The sequence below is a fragment of the Lepisosteus platostomus genome, chromosome 19 (genome assembly GCF_059453375.1).
Source record: "Lepisosteus platostomus isolate fLepPlt1 chromosome 19, fLepPlt1.hap1, whole genome shotgun sequence".
Classification (NCBI taxonomy): Eukaryota; Metazoa; Chordata; class Actinopteri; order Semionotiformes; family Lepisosteidae; genus Lepisosteus; species Lepisosteus platostomus.
Window position 1 is genome coordinate 14525695 of NC_142629.1, and position 18428 is coordinate 14544122.

The 18428-nt window shown below is 45.4% G+C and overlaps 3 protein-coding genes and 1 long non-coding RNA gene across 5 annotated transcripts in view; 2 read left to right on the forward strand and 2 right to left on the reverse strand.

Annotated features, from left to right (window-relative positions):
- Positions 1-6781, forward strand: part of LOC148645191 (SPRY domain-containing SOCS box protein 3-like) — a 16009-nt gene extending 9228 nt beyond the window's left edge. The window contains exon 7 of the mRNA XM_088613136.1: positions 1648-6781. Within this exon, the coding sequence (XP_088469262.1) occupies positions 1648-2036 (389 nt within the window). The 3' untranslated portion in view covers positions 2037-6781. The remainder of the gene's footprint in view (positions 1-1647) is intronic.
- Positions 1-14018, reverse strand: part of eme2 (essential meiotic structure-specific endonuclease subunit 2) — a 26062-nt gene extending 12044 nt beyond the window's left edge. Inside the window, exons 1-8 of the mRNA XM_088613135.1 lie at positions 13530-14018; positions 12940-13061; positions 12655-12750; positions 11777-11901; positions 10756-10831; positions 10032-10147; positions 8990-9179; positions 7454-7680 (exon numbers count right to left, since the gene is read on the reverse strand). Of these exons, the coding sequence (XP_088469261.1) occupies positions 7525-7680; positions 8990-9179; positions 10032-10147; positions 10756-10831; positions 11777-11901; positions 12655-12750; positions 12940-13061; positions 13530-14010 (1362 nt within the window). The 5' untranslated portion in view covers positions 14011-14018 and the 3' untranslated portion in view covers positions 7454-7524. The remainder of the gene's footprint in view (positions 1-7453; positions 7681-8989; positions 9180-10031; positions 10148-10755; positions 10832-11776; positions 11902-12654; positions 12751-12939; positions 13062-13529) is intronic.
- On the forward strand, positions 13875-18049 carry mrps34 (mitochondrial ribosomal protein S34). 2 transcript variants are annotated; one of them, XM_088613140.1, is made up of 4 exons: positions 13875-14000; positions 15576-15894; positions 16523-16565; positions 17121-18049. In XM_088613140.1, the coding sequence occupies exons 2-4, from the start codon at positions 15577-15579 to the stop codon at positions 17411-17413; spliced, it is 654 nt and encodes a 217-aa protein (XP_088469266.1). In that variant the 5' UTR covers positions 13875-14000; position 15576; the 3' UTR covers positions 17414-18049. The 2 variants fall into 2 exon arrangements, with proteins under 2 accessions (XP_088469266.1, XP_088469265.1); XM_088613139.1 differs by lacking the exon at positions 13875-14000 and adding an exon at positions 14493-14632.
- Positions 15888-17390, reverse strand: LOC148645193 (uncharacterized). Its single transcript, XR_015928553.1, has 3 exons — positions 17259-17390; positions 16980-17114; positions 15888-16453 (listed from the first exon to the last, which is right to left on the reverse strand). It is a non-coding gene; the product is annotated as an uncharacterized LOC148645193 (long non-coding RNA).
- Positions 18050-18428: the final 379 nt, after the last annotated feature.

Below are 18428 nucleotides of genomic sequence, written 5' to 3' on the forward strand. Positions count from 1 at the left end.
AAGAAATTTACTATAATTATAATGCTTTTGTGCTGCATAAAAGTATTACTTTGTTACTGACCATTAAAGCCTGAGGGGATATTTTATAACTTACTTGTAAATAATCAGGTTTCAGGATTGAGTGTGTGATTATTCCTTAACTTTTATTAACCATCTAATGTTACATAATAGTCCCACATTTAGTATAGTATTAACAAGAAGCTAATACTATGAGGACACCTGAACCCAACTATTAAAAAAGGCCTTTTGGATATTTAAGCCAAATGGGCTGGTTGCATAATGGCAAACTGCAAAATCTGCTGTCTCAAGCGTGTCGCAGCTCATTCGCTGGGTTTGATAAAACTCTCTGGGATGCGATAGCGCAGATTATCTCTTAAAACCAGCAAATGCGCAGTGGCGACTGCAAGTGCTGCTTTTCATCGCCAATCCTCTTTGACCGATTACCAAAGCACAGGCACTATTGCGTGGGCATCCGGGTGTCGGAGGACTTGCGAACAGGGATGTATTCTATGTCTGTATTCCAGATCCACGTGTGGCTTTTACTCGAGGACATAGGACACTGTCAGGTCAGACAAGGCAAAAGTGCAAATTCAGTAGTGCTTTCGTCAACCTGCAGTGTATCAGACATTTGTGTTTAGCACCAAGTTAATTCTAGGAAATGAAAAGCAGTATTTGTATTGTTTAGCCTTTTGTCGGAGTGGAGCAGCATAGTGCTTTTTAAAGCCCTGACAACCGGGTGATTTTAGTAGCACAGGTAGCATTGAGAAACACTTTTGAACATGACATATGATAAAGAATGGAGTACGAGGCTCTTTGGAATGTATCCCGAGTCTCCCAGTTTTTTAAATCTTCACATGTGGTTCATTTTACTCAAATCTCCCCCCATGTTCTCGATTTCCTCGACAATTTCTTTTTAAAGCATCAGAAAAAGCAGGCGGAACAGTGGCTCAGTGGTTAGCACTGATGCCCCTCAGCACTGGGGCTCTGGGTTCAGTTCCTGGGGTGCTGTCTGCATGGAATTGGTATGTTCTCCCTGTGTCACATGGGTTTCCTCTGGGTGCTCTGCTTTCCTCCTACCGCCCAAACACACGCTGGTAGGTTAATTGGCTTGTGGGGAAAGTTGCCCTGGTGCGAGTGCGTGTCTGTGGCTGTGTGTGCCCTGTGACGGATCCGAGTCCCATCCGGGGGGGGGGGGGGGGTGTCCCGGCCACCGCTGCTTGCTGGGATAGGCTCCAGCTCTAAGCAGTTAGAAAGTGGATGGATGCGTCACAGCCACATGAGCCAGTGGTTTTTTTTTTGATGCAGATGTAGTTTTGATGCGGTTTCACATCACCGGTGGGTTTCTGTTTAAACGGATCACATGTAACTGCTGCAAGTTAACTTGTCCTCCAGGCTTTTACTCACTAACTGCGCAACCCGTGCCTCCCCACAACTCAGATGTCCTGCCCACTGCTGTGATCGCCTAAGGCTACCCTTTCCAGAGACTGGGGAGTTAGTTGCGGACGGACTGCTGCACTTTAGTTTGCCTCAGACGTGGCGGTGCTTTCCCAGTGATCCCCCCCCAGGTTGTTGTTGAAAGCAGGAGTGTAGCAATGCCGAACCCGTCCAGCCCCTTAATCCCCGTTGGTCTGCTTGTCCCCCTTGCAGGTGTTGCTGCCACCCAGCTGCAGAACAAAAAGTTCTACCCCATGGTGTGCTCCACGGCAGCCAAGAGCAGCATGAAGGTCATCCGCTCCTGCTTTGCGCCCACCTCCTTGCAATACCTGTGCTGCGCCAAGCTGCGCCAGCTGCTGCCCGACTGCGTGGACACTCTGAGCGTGCTGCCCCTGCCCCCGGGCCTGCGCCACCTCCTGCACAACAAGCTGGGCTGGGTCCTCAGCCTGAACAACGCCGCCGCCCCCGAGGGGCCAGAGACCCCCGACTCCCCGGCCACCCCCTCCAGCTCCTCGGCGTCCCTCCCTTCCTCGGGGAGCGACTCCGAGGGCTGCGCCTCGGACCCGGAGGCCTGCCAGAGGAAGCGCTGCCGCTGGACGTGAGAGCCCTGGAAGAGCCCCACCGTGCCCCAGCCCCACCCACACGGCCTCGGACTGAAACGAAAAGGACGGGCACAGCTGTCGGCACAGGTGGACCTCCCCGCTGATGCCTGCTCTAGCCCGACTGCCGACTTTTTGGGGGGGGGGGGGGATTTCCTTCTTAGTGTCTTTAGAACATTCAGTTCAGATCTGCTCCCACTCGGTGCAAGGCCGTCAAGACGGCTCTCTGACTTCTCCCAACCTCCCCCCACCGCCACCACCACCCACGGCATCACATTCGTCATGTTTCCCATCCTTATACACGGATGCGGAGGTTCTGCATCGCCCCGAATGTGGGTGCGGCCTAGAATGTGGCATGGGCCTGTACTGGTATCCAGTATATATTCTGCCCTGTCCCCACCAGAGCTATCCACTCCTGCCAGTCCTACGCCCAGTGTGGTGGCCCAAAGAAAACTGAAAGAGTGTCATTCCTGGAATAAACCTGTAGTTTAGTCTAGTTATCTGTTTATCTGGATTTTAATATGATCATTTTAAAACTCGAGTGATGTGAGTGGGCACGGGATTTAACAGATTCCCAAATAGATTCGGCCTTACAGCCATACCAGTTCCAGCAAAGACATCTTTACTGACGGAGTGATTTGGCTCGCCTGTCAAGGGTTGAAACATGTAACTCTTGCTTAAAGTCTCCTCCAATGCAATTGGATCCAACTGTAGGAAGTATTTTTATTCTGAATCTTATTCCGAAAGGAATGGCATGGTGGTCCTGTGGTTAACTTTTTGCTGCTTTGCTATGCTTGGCACTGGGTTCGATTCCTGGGGTGCTATCTGTATGGAGTTTGTATATTCTCCCCGTGTTCACATGGGTTTCCTCCCACAGTCCAAAGACTTACTGGTAGGTTCATTGGCTTCTGGAAAAAACAGGCCCTGGTGTGCGTCCTGTGATGGACTGGTATCCCCCCCCTTGTGCCTGTTGCATGCTGGGATAGGCTGCCGCATTCCTTTGAGGTTTAGAAAGTGGATGGATGGGATTAAAGGAAGCACTTTCAGTCTGTGGCAACCTACCGAAAGCTGTTTTATTTTATTTTTTTGGCCCTGCCTGTGTTTTATCTTTCCAGTATCCAGACAAAAAGAATGAATGGCAGAGGTTCCCAGATTAAACCCGTTCAACTGCAGACCACATGTAGGAGCAGAAATCTGCTCTGAGCCAGAACATTTAATAGATCTTTATTAAAGAGGATTATAAGAGTAAATAATTGTGGATGTGCTGAGAGAAGATACCAGTGGGTAACTGCTTAGCGTGGATATCCCAGAGTTTATCAGGTGCATATAGAATTTTAATTGGAGTGCCTGATTCTTCAGTATATTTTTTCTTGTGTACGAATGGCAGATATGGGACTGTAATCTGTAGCATCTTGATGCTGGGTTGGGTGGCTCTTTCTTTCCAGAATAAGCAACGTGATCAGGTCTCCTTCAGCCTATGCATCACTGCATTGTATCTCGACAAAAAAGCCCAAACCTCTTTTTTTTTAAATAAGAAAAGGGTTTTTAAATTACTCCAACAGAGAAACGACATTTCCGGAAGGATTTTAAATTCCGCTTTTTAGGGTATGTGACATTTTCTGTGCAAATGCTTTAACCTCGGCAAAGAAAACATCCCAACAATAGTGCTCTGGGATGCGTTGTAAGGCTCTAGGAAGACTGGATCCAAGAAGGTGTTTAGGTATAGCAAAATATTGTAATTCTGCAGTACGGCAGGTGCTTGCAATTTTGAGTTGAAGTCTTTTTTTTTTTCTCCTGGCTCCTACGAAACTAAATAGCCTTTTTTCCCAAGAACCTATCTGCATTATGTATACGGTTACACAAAAGTGAAAATGTAATAATTCTCTATCCAGGTTAACACCCGTAGCAGTTTGCAGAGCTCACACCTCATATACTGCATGTAAACAGAAGGATGCGAGAGATCTAGAGAATATCCTTACTCTTTCTGAACTTGAGCTGTGGTTTTTAAACAGATCTTAGTTCCTGCAAATGTGAGTCCTAAAGGTTTTAAGGAGAGGTCCGTTTTATTTATGCTGATGGCTTTATCGTGTTTTCACAATCATGAACGCAATCTATGCTTCAAAATTAAAATAGGAAGTTTTCGCTTTAAAGGAAACATAACTTAAAAATAAACACTAGCACTTTTAATATGATGAAATTGTTTTATTCTATAGTACGAAATTCATATATTTTAGAATTAAAAACCCTACATCTTCCATGTTGCTTCCATGTTTAGTGCACAAATAATTGTATGTCTTTAATTGGTAACAATTTTAATGTGCACAATGACATGATACACTCCAAATTCAATGGAGGTGGGATCCCAAGTTATAATTTTGTGCTGCAGTGTAGATTGAACAAAAAATCTTGACTTTTTTAATGCCAGGTGAAGGAGAATGAGTTATATTGCTTATAATTTCCTTTGTAAAAAAAAATGGTGGTATTTTGTAATGTAGCAATTTATTAAATATAATCATCACGTGTTTTAATCCAAGATATCAACTTTCTGTATAATTGGGTATTCTGTCGTGAGGGAAATATTAACAGTGTAGGTACCACACATAGCAGAAAAACTGATGCAGTGGCGTTCTTACAGATTCTTGTCTGGATACTATTGCAGTTCATCTATCAAGAAAACCATATAGGAAACAAAGTATCCTTCTTTCCTCAGTGGCAAATCCTGTTTAAATATATGTACAAAGTCAGAGTGTATGCTTTGCTTGTAATATACATGTTGTTTTTTTAAAAAAATGTCCTTCTATAAACTGATGTTCTGCATTTCATACATTTCTAGACGATGCAGAGAGGAGTGGATCGTTAGGGCAGGGTAATGAGCTGTCATTTACGCAGGTCTGGGTCTCTGCATGTACACGTGTTCGTGCAGACTTGTCTCTTGTCCCATAATGTTACTGCACGCATGGGGATTCTGGGAATTCAACCATTTGTAAGTAGGGGGCAGAGAAAGATGTTGAAATTCTCTCTGAAGCAGAATTGAAGGCCCTTTGGCTTCCAGCAGCTGTCACGCCTGATCTCCCAAAATTGGGAAAGGCTGTGAAGGGCGCGGAATCCTTTTCTCTGCAGTAGCAGGAGAGATTGGGATTGTTTCACTGGAATTCAAAGAATAGACCCACGTGTAAGCACTTCCCTCAGTATGGCGAGATGGACCATTCCACTGTCCACTGGTAAGGGTGTTCGCTGCCTATCCACGCTGTTACTGGTAAAACTATACATCTAGGGCCCAGCTAACTTTCTTAGCTGGGTCACTGTCTCATGGGAATATACTGGCTCCAGGATATATTCTCTACATTGATGCTTTGGAGCTGTGCATTCTAATATACATCCAGCACAAATCTAGGGTCCACTTTAAAGTTGGACTTATGTCGCCACGGAAGTCATTAAAATGGGTTCAGATACAGTCCTGTGATGCTGGCATCTGTTTACATTTTACTGGGCCTTGTATACCCCTCTCCTGCTCTGACTGATTGCCACCCAAAAAGTAATTATCTTACAGTGATCGGGCCCAAGTGCTTATTCATTCCTACTGTAACTGAGCAACATTGGTATAACATGTCTATTACTAATTTAACATTCGCTACATTTCTTTATGTACTGTTCCTTTTTTTCCCCCCACTTCCGTATACTCAGAAGCCTATTTGCATCTCAGATTAGCAGGTATTATGTACCCAGGTGTCAAAAACTTCATCTGTGTTATCGGGGGAAATGCGCCACAGGCTTGAATGTGCATTTCAGTGTGTTTTAGACAAAGCAATGCCCCATGCTAATAGCTTAGTGCACATAAACAGTAAGGCTACAGTAAAGTAGCCAGGGGCTGATCCTCTCCTCCACTTCCTATACAGGCAGTTCAGAAGCAGGTCCTAATCAACTCCTGATCTTGGCTTGAAGCAATTACTTCTCATTTACAGTAGCATTGCATTTCCGGTATTGCAAATGAAGAATTCCCCCATATCAGGGCAAACTGCGAATTTCAGAAGAACCTGAACTGCTCTTAATGCTGATGGTTCCCCAATTACACCAGGATCAGGATCTCGTCTTATTTCACCAGGTGTACAGAACCACTTACATTTCTCCACTTCTAGCAAACCTGTTTTTACAGCGAGTAGTGGACAGTAGTCCCTCTCCCTCTCGATTCATCGGCTCACGTGCAGGAAAAGGAGAGAGAACTAAACGACATGACTGTTGTCGTTAATTTGTAGCGTTATCAGCCCATTGGGAAGCAAGCGCTTTTAGTAACTTTTAAATTTTTTGCAAATGCGCAATTGATTTTTTTTTATTTGCCCCAGTGTCTTCATTGGTGACCGTGCGTTTACACAAATACCACACAAGCGCGGGCTCACAGATTTGAAGTCATCAGTATGGTTACATTCAAATATTTTTTAAGGTGTGGACAAAGCTTACAATGCTTCTTTCATTCTGTATTCAAGCTGAGGTGGGGAAAGGGTATTTGGGGAAACGGGGATGTCTTAATTTTTTTCCTCTCTTTTTTTTAAATTCATTGTAACGTTTTTTTTTTGTTCTTCGGTGAAGCTCTTCTGCTCCTACACACGACACATTGTGTATTTAGTCACTTCCTCTTTTTGCTCGGGTTGTGTGTTGCTGGAAGCATGAATATTCATTAAAGGTTTAATATCAAAAGACAAGTTTAAAATGCCTTTCTGTTCCTTTTTTTAAATAAAGAGGTTGAGACTGAGCGCTGTGGTGTCTTGATCTTGTACGTGTCAGTCCTGTCATTATCGGTGGGCCTTCAGTACATCACCCGCACGTTTCACAGGTTTAAACCAAGAATGTTAAAGCCAGGTACCATGGGGAGAGTGATTTAGTACACTTTAATCAGAGTGAATGAAAGGCTAGGCTGATTACAAATCCTAGTTGTTTGCAAACATGTGTGCTTTGTTGCAGTTGCACGTCCCTTTGATTCAAACCTCAGACAGGAAAAGAACTGCTCAGCTTCTTCAAGGTTGCATCCAACAACAAAGCAGCTGCATTTTACATTCATCTTTATTAACTTTTCATAATCCTCAGTTCCTTAAACGCTTGACACTAGTATTGGGGTGGGGGGGGGTTGTCTGGAGTAAGGTTTTCAAAAATTGCATGGCAGACCTGGACACACAGTTACTTAGTTACGGTTACTAAGGCACATTTAAGTATCGTAAAAATAACTTGTACAAAAGATTTAAAAAAAACAAACAACCCGTGTGTGTGTGTGTGATGTTCAACTTGATATCCAACATTACCACAGTAGATGTTAAATAAAGGTTACCTCTGTCGAAATTATACTGGCATAGAAAGCAGTACAGTAAACAAATGAACAAATTCCTGTTTCTTTAGTATCCAAAAGAGGAGCATTGGATCTGGGGTCCTACCGGGAACCTCGGAGAGACTTTGTTTCAGGAACCGCGGCGCCCGCGTGGATCCGAAGCAGCCGAGCGCCTCCTCAGTCCAGCACGAGGTGGGGGTTGTCGGCGTGCAGGTAGCGGTACACCCTGTTGGAGATCTCGGGACCCACGCGCCTCGCCCGGTCGCCGTTCCTGACGGTGAGATCCGACAGGAGGGCCTTCCTCTCCTGCTCCGAATCCTTCTCCCGATAGGCCTGGACCAGCGACACAACAAGGGTGGCGTCAGGGGAAGTGGGATCCGCTCTTGGGTTTGGGGATTTTGCCCAACTCCATCCGCGCGGAAGGAAGCGGCTCGATAGGGCAAGCCATTCCTGTTTCCAGCCATCAAAGACTAACTTCCCCGCGCTGTGCTCTGCTCCTTCAAGGCTTTTCTACCTGCTGAATAATATCCTCTCGTAGAGCCCTCTCGTAATCGGAGAGCCCTGATAAATATCAATATTATTCATCCATCCATTTTTCCAACCTCCTTATCCAATACAAGAGACACTGGAGCCTGTCCCGGCGAGCGAGCCAGGATACACCCCAGATGGGACGCCAGTCCATCACAGGGCTCATATGGACACAAATGTGCGCACACACTGACACAAGGGCCAATTTTCCCAGAAACCAATTAACCTACCAGTATGTCTTGGAAATGTGGGCGGAAACCAGAGCACCCGGAGGAAACCCATGCAACGGAGAAAACATTCAAACACTACACAAATAGCGCCTCAGGTCTGGAATTGAACCCAGGGCGACCCAGTGCAATGCTAACCACTATGCCACCTTGCAATATTAACATGGGTAAAGGCGGAACTGCAGTCCCAATTTCTCAGACCTCTTATTAAACCTTGGTAACAAAATAAATTCACTGACGGCATCAGAAAATTGTATCAGTTCCAAATGAAGCAAAAATCGGGCACTTGTTTCCCCACGAACCACCGTGTTGTGGCAAACCCCTGGTCTGGCCACGGGCGAGAGCGAGAGTTCGCCCGAATTGCGATCTGAAGTGGCCCCTCCTGCTCGGTAGCCCCCGTAATGACTCACGTAATGCGATGTATGAGCAAACAAGTACAGGTTGCGCCGCACACATTTTGCCACAGATGTGTCCCAACGTGATCTGCATGCGGAGTTAACAAGTGGTATTTGTCAGCAAAAATTTGTCTCCAAAGTCAAGAGCAGTATTTCTATTGGATTAAAAGAGATGGATTCACAAGCCTGCTTGTTTACAATGTAATAGTGCCGCGTCATGTCACTGGAAGTTTAGTTGCTTCATTCTTAATTGCAGAAAATGTGCACACACCTGGAAATGTCATCAATTTTGTGGGGGTAAATTGGAGGTTTTACAAGTTACTGTGCACATTTTACTTTCGCTGGTTTGAAATGCGCTCACCGGCGCCGATTCTTCCCAACCCTGAAAGAGAAAAAGTGCGCCGGCAGTTCCCCTTGAAAACACGCCGACGTTGGCCAACACACAGCCCCCCCCCCCCCCCCCCGCCAGGCGCCGCGCGTCGCCGCGGTTACCTTCAGCAGCTGCTGGGGCGAGGGGTGGGCGGCAGACACGGCCGCCGCGACGGCCGGGCTCACCCGGTTCAGCTGCTGGATCTGCCTGGTCCACACCTGGCGCAGCCCTGCGCCGTCCTGCCCCACGCGGACCCCCCCTGCCCACGCGCCGTCTGGGCAGAAGGGCAGCTCCACTCCCTCAGTCAGCTGCCTGCACACACACAAGCACAGGGCATGGCTTCCTCAGGGCTGGGCCGGTGGGCAGCAGAGGACCTGACTGCTGGGTGAACGTGCTGTACGCAGGTTGCGTGTTGCCTCCTAACTAATTCAGGGCTCAGGTAGCTCAGGGGCACACAATTCAAGTCCTGGAAGGCCAGGAGGTTTTTTCCTTCACCTGATCACTTAATTACCCAACTGCACACATTAATTGCTTCATTGGGCAAGCTGAGCCTTACCTTGCTCTAATGAAGATTTAGATACCTAAAAACACCTACTGAATAGCAGCTTTTGAGTTGGGCTTTCCTGAATTAGCTCACAACCTGACAAGCCTAAAGGCTTAAAGACCACCTCTGAGGACAAAATGTTTTGTATGTTATTCTATTTGACTATTCATACCATGTCTGGCACAAACCACCGTTGCCACCTATACTTCAAATCTGTTAGTTGGGATAATTCCTTGATTTCTGCAACCATGCAAGCAATCTTCAGCCAAAGCATACATTTTGATGCAATGGATGTATTTATTTTGCCAATAATATATCTACAACAAGATTGAATTACTACTATAAAAGGCACAGAGCTATATATTTATTTGGTTGACACTTTTATCTAAAGCGACTTACATTTGCACCCATTTCCACAGCTGGGTATTTTACTGGAAGAATTCAGATGAAGTACTTTGCTCAAATGTACAACTGCAGCATCTCACCCGGGATTGAAACCCACAACCTCCCAGTTCCAAGTCCAGAGTCCTAAGCGCTGCTCCACACGCTTACCCACAGCTAATAAAAAACACGGAGAAAGGATTCCAGGAAACCATGATTCCAGGGATCACAGAACCTACTTGAAGGGGCGTTTAGCCAGGGCCCTAGTCACAGCGCACATGTGGTCACAGAGCTCATCCCAACTGGGCAGGAACATCACAGAGATGTTCCTGTGAAGCTGCAGGAACACCAGTGCCTACGGGAAAATGGAAGATCCATCAGCCTTCACAGGACTTTCAAGACGTCCTGGTCCAATGTCCATCCCTGATCTGAATGCCACTTATTCCTGGTTAGGTTCAAAGCAGGCACATCCTGAAAGGACAACTGCTCATCGCATGCCAGGCACAATTTAGTGACACTGACTGACTTAGGTAGCACAAAGAAAAGGAGGGAAACAAGAACAGGAGGCACGTCTTTTCCAAAAGGGTTGTGGGAGTCTGGAACAAGCTGCCCAGCCATGTTATGAAACCATCACCATGATTTATTTCAAGAAAGGGCTGGACAAGATCTGTAGGTCAGTTAATTGTGAACTATCAAATGTGCTAGATGAGACAAAAGGCCTACTGTTTTAAGCCATCCTCATGTTGTTATGAACTAATAACATAAGAAATAGTGAAATAATTGCTCTGGGTGGCACCAAGAGAAAACCCCTAGAACCACTGGGAGAGGAAGTAAAATCCACATAACCAAGAACTGAGCATCGTCACAAGACGAGCAGCTGAAAACGTCTTTTGACATTACACACGTAACAGGCAAGCACCTTTGGTTTTGTACCGATCTGAAATCCAGCTGAGATTTACTTACCTCTTCTATATCAAGCTCTTTCAGTGCCAGGTCTGATCCCATGCTCCTGTCCCTTCTCTCTCTTCCCCGGAGAGTCCTGGACAAAAGAAGGAAGCCAAGAACTCACAATCTTGGCAGTCGTGCCATTCCGACACTGGGTGCTCCTGGTCTCCAGGCAATCGCAGAGATGAGAAATATTCTATTGCACAAAGATTTTAGTAATTTCAGGCTTGATAAGATTTTCTAAGATGTCACCAAGGACTGTATCATCACTTTCATCTGAATTTTAGGGAAATTTGCACTGACAGATGGAGAGTTTTCCTGTTTTCCTGTTTCAGCAGCATTTTATATACAAAAGCCTGCAGATCGCAAGCCTAAAATGAATCACGCTGCTAGGAAACAACAGGATATTTTCCATCTATGACCCAAGGATACTGATATGCCATTCTGTAAATTAACAAGCAAAAGGAAGCTTGTTGACCAATGTAGCCCATTTGGTCAATAGTAGGTAATTGATCCAAACATCTCATCCAGTTGATTCTTGAAAGAAGCCACGGTATAGGCTTCAACAACTTGGCTGGGTAGCTTTTTGGGGGGTCCTGGGTTCCTGCATGGAACTCGAACTTTATTGCCATATGTAACCGGTACAATGGAATTCGTACTTACAGAAAGTCTCTCAATTGTTAAAAAAGTGTAAAACACAAAGTGCAGACAGTGCATCAAGACAATATACAAACAAAGAGTAGACACTGTACAAGTAAACAAGTGAACAGTTCGAATGTAAACAATGACTGCAATAAATAAAATTACAATGAGGTAGATGGTGTATGTGTGTTGTTCCATACTCCAACAACCCTTTGGGTAAAGAGCTGAAATCCAACAAAGCTGAAGGAAACTTATAATCTTGCACCTCAGAGCCTAACACCCCTTGTACTGTACAAATACAGTGAGAGAATCACACAGTTTCAGTTCTTTTGCAGTTATGCAAATATTTGAAGGGAAACATGTATCTGAGCTCACAAAATGTGCACGTAACATTTACCAGCTGTTAGGGTTGGGGCCAATCACTGCCAGCGTGACCACCTTCTCTGGGTGTCCCTCAAGAAACTCACACAGCTGGGTATACAAGGAGCCTGGTGGGGCTTCTTCGCCAGTCCTGTCCTGTCCCTGCACCAGGAGAAATGTTTATGTTAAAACCCTCTGTTTCCAGGATAAAACTTTCTGTGCTACTGTGTAGCATGAGCTCCTAAAGACATAACTCCACTAATGTAGCAAATATCTCTGAAAAAACATCAGCTTGGGTAAGGTAGATAGATTGAAAAAAAAATGAGCTGAGGAAGTTGCCAAATTAGGGACCTCTTTGCCTTTACCTTTGAAATAAAAAACTACATCGTAACTATGATAATTGTCTCAGTCAATGAGGAGGACTCGACTGACTAATGCTTTCATCTACTCCCAACACATTTTAGATCTTACTTATTGTTTCTAAACACTTACTGAGTGACATCCACCTTCTGCAGGAGATTGGCATTTATTTTTCCCAAGGGAGAATTCAAGAAATCTATTAAAAAGAGGTGCAATGTAGAAAAGCCATATTGTTCGTTTAATGCACCTAAGACATTGCATTCATTCAATGTCTGTCAGGCTAAATGCTTTACTGTACTGTTTTGGGATCCATGGATTTCCTCTTGTGTGCTAAAAGTGCACACAAATGCAGGGATAATTCATCTGACAAGCCTACTGGCAGATCCATTTCTCTCCTTACAGGTTTTATTGAGAATGTCCACCAATGGTTTAACCTGAATGTGAAATGAAGACCACACTGAAGGACAACAGTGCCAGCTCAGCACCATGGCATACTGTAGGAGAGACCTCATGGTGTCTTGCCAATGTTGACGAACAGAACCCTGTGATGCCCACCTTTTTAATGGCGACCACCATGTCGAGGAAATCACTCAGTGTCACCACCATCAGAACCTGCTCCTCTGTCACTGGGCTCGCCTCATCCTCCTCAACCTGCAGAGCAGACCAGCCAGAAAGATTCAAAGGATTATCCACACCATTATGGCCTTCCGCATGACGAAACCTATGAGGGCTGTGGTACAGAACACGAAAGACCTGGAAATCCACTCCGGTCTGCTAATTTTCATGAAAGTTTTTGAACAGAAACTAGTTTGAGTGCCCAGCCCGACTCGAGTGTGTTACCTGGGGCAGGTCTCTCTTCCAGCTGATGCTGTGGCTAACAGGCTGCTCCTCAATGATAATCCTCCACCCCAGAGCCTCCACGGTCCCCAGCAGTAGGTCAGAGCCCTCATCCTGGAGGACAGCTGCAAGGCCAAACTTCAACATGAGAGCGTGCACAGGGAGGCCCCAGCTGGAGCTCTTCCTCCATCTTGTGACAAGTCAATGATTCCATTCAGACTTTCATTTATCTGATGGAAATGATATCACCGACAGGAGGCCTGCTCAAGAGTCGCTCACTGTACGGTCCAAGAGTTAGCTGGAAAACAACGCAGACCCAGTCAGGCACATGCTGACGACCCTATCCCCGATGAACAGCCGTTATTAAAACGGCGCTGTGTCACTATCTAGCTGGAGTTTCTAATGTAAAGCTGACGGCCGTACGGAGAAATTAAGATGCTACCTACTTGCCGAGAAAGTAAAAACTGGGAGTACGTTTTGCACCTACCTACAGTAATATGGCTTACACTAAGCTGTTGGTCCCCAATGTACCGTTTCTCGCCCGCCACCCCGTAGGTTTTTAAAAGGTAGTTCTCATTGATAACCCCGCGTACCTGGATCTATGCAGACAGTCAAATATTTCAAACAGTGTTCGGGACGGTAGCATTTGAGTCGCTCGGCCGCCTCTTTTCTCCTCTGCTGCTCGAGTTTTCTCTGTTCTTTTCTCTGAAGTCTTTCTTTCTTCAGCTGCTCCCTGGCTTCTCTCACGCACCCAGCACGGACTCTGTCGGCTTCTACCTCCTCCCGAGTTCGCCGTCTTCTCTTGCCGGGGCTCGGGGTACCAGGGCCATCGGCGGCTGGGGGTGCCAGCGTGAGTTTTTCCGCCCCTGCCTGCTCCGTGCAAACTGGCAGAATCTCAACATTTTTATTACAGTCCTCCGTCTGTTCAGTGCTCGTCTGGTCAACGCTTGGTGGCACTTTTTCTTGGCTCTCGGAGCTACAGGCGCACGTACGCCGGCCCTGGGTCTCCGAGTCGCTTTCAGCTTCAGACTCCGATATTTCCCAGGTCTTCGCCCTCTTCAAAAGTAGGGACATCTTTTTAACCTCGGCATTTTTTTCTGAACTATGCTGCTTTCACGTTTAAAATGGCTATTAAAAGCTGCTAGACTAGCATTTCATACAGTCCTCGATATTTTTATTATTCTTTTAGCAAATGTGTATGTGCAAATATCTATTTTAAATTAGGTTTAAAAATACGCATTTGTTCCGAATCACGGGAGGCTGTTCAAATGCACTTTAAAGTTGTTATATATAATGGTATGCCAGTATCGATGTCTCTTCAAATATAACTGAAGTAAACCACGATTCGTGCTGGTAAGTGCACACATACGGTACACCACTTAAACATTTAAACCATTTTCAGCGTTTAAAGTACTCATTAACCTAGACGATACCAGGATACTAGGGCTTGATCTCTGTGGTCTCAGTGCTGAAAACTGCGACTTCACCACAAATGACATTAAACACTTTTTTTCTAAATAGTGTGCTGAACTGCTGTTTTGAATACGAGACAAAGCCCTCCGATGTCTCCACCAATTCACATGATAGCGCTCCAGTCGGAACCATGTTACGAAATGTAAACGTTGACGGAAGAAATTGGGTGCTGGAACGGTCAAAGGAAGTTACGTTGTGGCTGAGGTTAACTGCAGAAAAAAAGGTTAGAGGTGTCTTTCATTGCTGAAAATTATATGCTGTTATTCTAAAACGTAAAAAATAATTATAATGAATACGGGTTATAGAATTTCGTATACCTTAACATAAGCATTTTTTATTAAGTGCTTGTGAGAGGGGAAATGAGGGGTAGATGACGTTTTGAAAAATAACCCGAGAGCATTCTTATACCACACTGCTTTTCCCACGTGTTTTTGCATAAATGTATTAATATAACTGAATAGTGTCTGACAAAATGTAAAAAGGTCAAACGAAAAAAAAAAACGTGAGTTAAACGTGATTTAGAAGTGACTTTGAACAGCCGGTTTGTGATCTCTCGTTTTCAATGTAGGTCTAACGAGCACTGAAAATCCCTCTGACTTGGAATTAGATGACACGTGTTTTCTGTTTAAATACCCCTTAATGCCAGGTCCAGACATCGTGTTTGGCTTGTCCCACTCTTTTCATTAGATCCTGCCATTTGGCAACAACAATGCGTCGGAGTACAAATCTGTGTCACAAGAGCACTTCAGTTTCGTGGCGAGTCTGTTGATGGCTTGGTCGGTGCTGTCACCGGTGCACAGCTAGCAGCAACAACGCTCAGTAGGAGTCCAGAGTGCATTTTTCTGAAATTGTGCCACTCTGGAATACAGTTGATGAGTTTGCACACATACAAGTAGCTATAATCCCTGGGACAGGTACAGGAGATATATGAATTGGTTAAATCCATCATGAAGTCATCCAGACATAATGAACTGGGCTTGGCTTTGAGTGCAGAATGGTTTTCTCCGACAGAAGCGAGTGCTGTTCGAATGCATTACTCCTTCTGAGTGCTACAGAAGGTCCGTTTAAATGATCTGAATGGGATCATGCATTTTTAGGTCATGTTTTCCACTGTTCCACAACACCCTGAGCCGCTCCACCGTAAAAGCTAGTGGGTTTTGTTTCAGGATGACACGGAAGAAACGCTTAAGGCCAATCGCCGAGATGGCCCGGAAGATCCGGGAGTACCGAGCGCTGAAGGAGAGGCCGCGGGACTCCCAGCGCTACGCCCTCGATTACAAGACCATGACGCGGCCTTACACGGGCAAGCAGCTGCCAGTGCTGGCCTGGGAGGACGTGCGGCGCGAGACCCGCCTCTTCTCCCTGCTGTCCGGCCTGAGGTTGTTCGGCATAGGGCGTCTGTTCACCCGGAAGTCCTGGCTGAGTGAGCACCAGGAGCCCTGCTACTGGCAGGTCACCAAGGTCAAGGTGGACTACACCGCTGAGGTCGGTAATGGGTGACAGCCAGCGATCCCACCACTGACACAAGTAGATTTTGTTTTGCGTAAATACCACGGAGTACAGTGCAGGCAGCGATAGAGCACTGATGTTTAATTTTACTGTTCAAGTGGTGTTAAATGTAATGCTCCCAGGTCTAGTCCTCATGAGCTATGATGCTTTTTACATCTATTAAGTCATCAGCAGCTTGTGACTTGGGGGAAATGTATGAACCAGGACAGATGATAGGCTTTTTCAAAACAAATATTGTACCAGAACTGCACGGGAGAACCTAAGATTGAAAAAAATAGATAGATAAGATAGAAAATTGCAGAATGCAACCGGGCCCCATTATTGAGCATGAAAAGAACACTGCAAATTCGTATTGCAAACAAATAATTGCATTTGGTGAGGGCATCTCAGTAGCCGCCAACCCCTGAAAGATGTTTTCGCTTCAGTTAACTTCAGCCAGCAAAGGCTGTGCATCCTGAAGAACGTTCGTAACTTGGGAGTCATTGGGGGTCTCAGTGGTCCTGTAACTTCTGTCCCATCAAAGAGCTATTATTAACTAATATAATAAACATAACATATTGTTTAATAGGATGTATAATATTTCTCTCCTTTTCAAACAACACAGAATATGGACCATGGAAAGGCATGGGGCATTCTGACCTTTAAAGGTAAGTTTACTTCTTCTGTGGTTCTTTTTTTACCTGCAGTGATTTCTACTCATAACCGGTCCATGCCTTGGTCACAACTCTTTAGAATGGAGGTACAGGTAGCTTATTAAGCGCAATGCGGGTGCAAAGGGGATATTTGACAAGTTGCCGACAAGACTCTACAAAATCAGGCACCTCATTTTATCTGTTTGGTAGAGTTAATCCTGAGGTCAGTGGTGACCTGGTTTTTGCAGTTGAATAAGTAATTTTGTTTTAGTTAGGATGGAGTGAGAGATCAATTCTGATTCTTGATGGCTGCAGTATTTCCAGGTTGTCGTCACAAAATTGATCTAACAAATTTCAAGTTTAAGAGGCATAGCTGGCATGCTTAGAAATGGATTCTTAAGAGTAAGAGCTGTAAAACAGAACTTTTACCTTCCAGAGCTGGACGCGATGTGAGAGGAATATCGCAACATCAGGAAGCCTCTCTTGTGCCCTGTGGAGGTGGTAGGCAGTGATACTGCATTCTGCTTCGTTTTACATTCAGAGTGTGCGTTCTGTTATTTTCCTCTGTAGGGGAGACGGAGGAGAAAGTGAAAGAGATAGACAAAGTGATGTACCACGACTGGCGTCTGGTGCCCAAACACGAGGAAGAGGAGTTTAAGCGCTTCACGGCCGCGCCGGACCCCCGCGAGCGATACGTGCTGTACCCGCCTCTCCTGCGGGCCATGATCATGGCGCGGAGAGAGAAGGAGGGCCGGCCGACGGGCGAGGAGCCCCTCATCGACCTGCACAGGAAAGTCCACTTCACCAAGGATTACTTCAGACAGCTGGAGAGTCAGCAGCGCCAGGAGGGAACCCCCGTGTGACGCCTCTGGCCTCTGGCCTCTGACCTCTGACCTCTGACCTCTGCGGGAGTGGAAAAGTGACTGGACGGCATTCACACTTAAATGCACACGGGGGAACCCCACTGAGCAGAGGCCTTTGTGTTCAGTTAACCATCCACACAGCACTGCAATGCATTGATTAAAGAGCATGTTGCACTGGGATTAACCCCTGCTGGTCCCTTTGCAGATCATACCCTGATGCAGCTCCCTGCTGTAACCTCTCATGTATGGATGTGCATTCAAAGTCCTCCTCTTTTTTTCAGCTGTGTTGTTTCTCTGTTCCCACACACGGCCCTGCCATGCCAATTGGTGCAAAGTCTGTAAAAAGTTGAGATGAGTCTCTCTGCCCTCTTTCCTCTCTTACTATGTGCAGTACCTGTACAGTGTCTTAGCTGTTACTTGTTGACAATGACTGTTTTCCTAGGTTTCTTAACATCTGAGCACTACAGCACTGTACCTTGGTTCACTCGGTGGAGCTCTCAGTTTCCAATAGGAGTAAATATTCTATAAACTATCTCATTCGAAGAAGAGGACATATGTACATGTGGTTTGTAATATCATTACTGCCACTGTAAACCTCACTGTAATTGTCTTGTGATTAAATTTGTGTGGATTGTGTCTGTGTGATGTGTTTTGTGACAGACTTAAGCAGAGCGGCAGTTGATTATAAAAAACAGCGGAAATAAAACATTTGTCTAAAGCGGTTTTGTTTTTTACCTTAGATAGTGGGTGTTAAACCTTCAATTACTGACAGTTTGCTGTCACACTGTGACAGCTTCACTTCCTCTAAATCTACATTTCAAATGGGGAATCATTTCAGTTCAATCTTAGTTCTCATTTTGATCATTTCATACTGGCTTTCCCTATCGAGAACACGTACAGTAATTAAATATGCACAAATCTTTTTGCTTAATACAATTTGAATGCTCTGTAAGTGGGACAAAAATGCACTTTACAAATTGTTATTCCTCGATGAATTTTGTTAATGGTTGTAAAT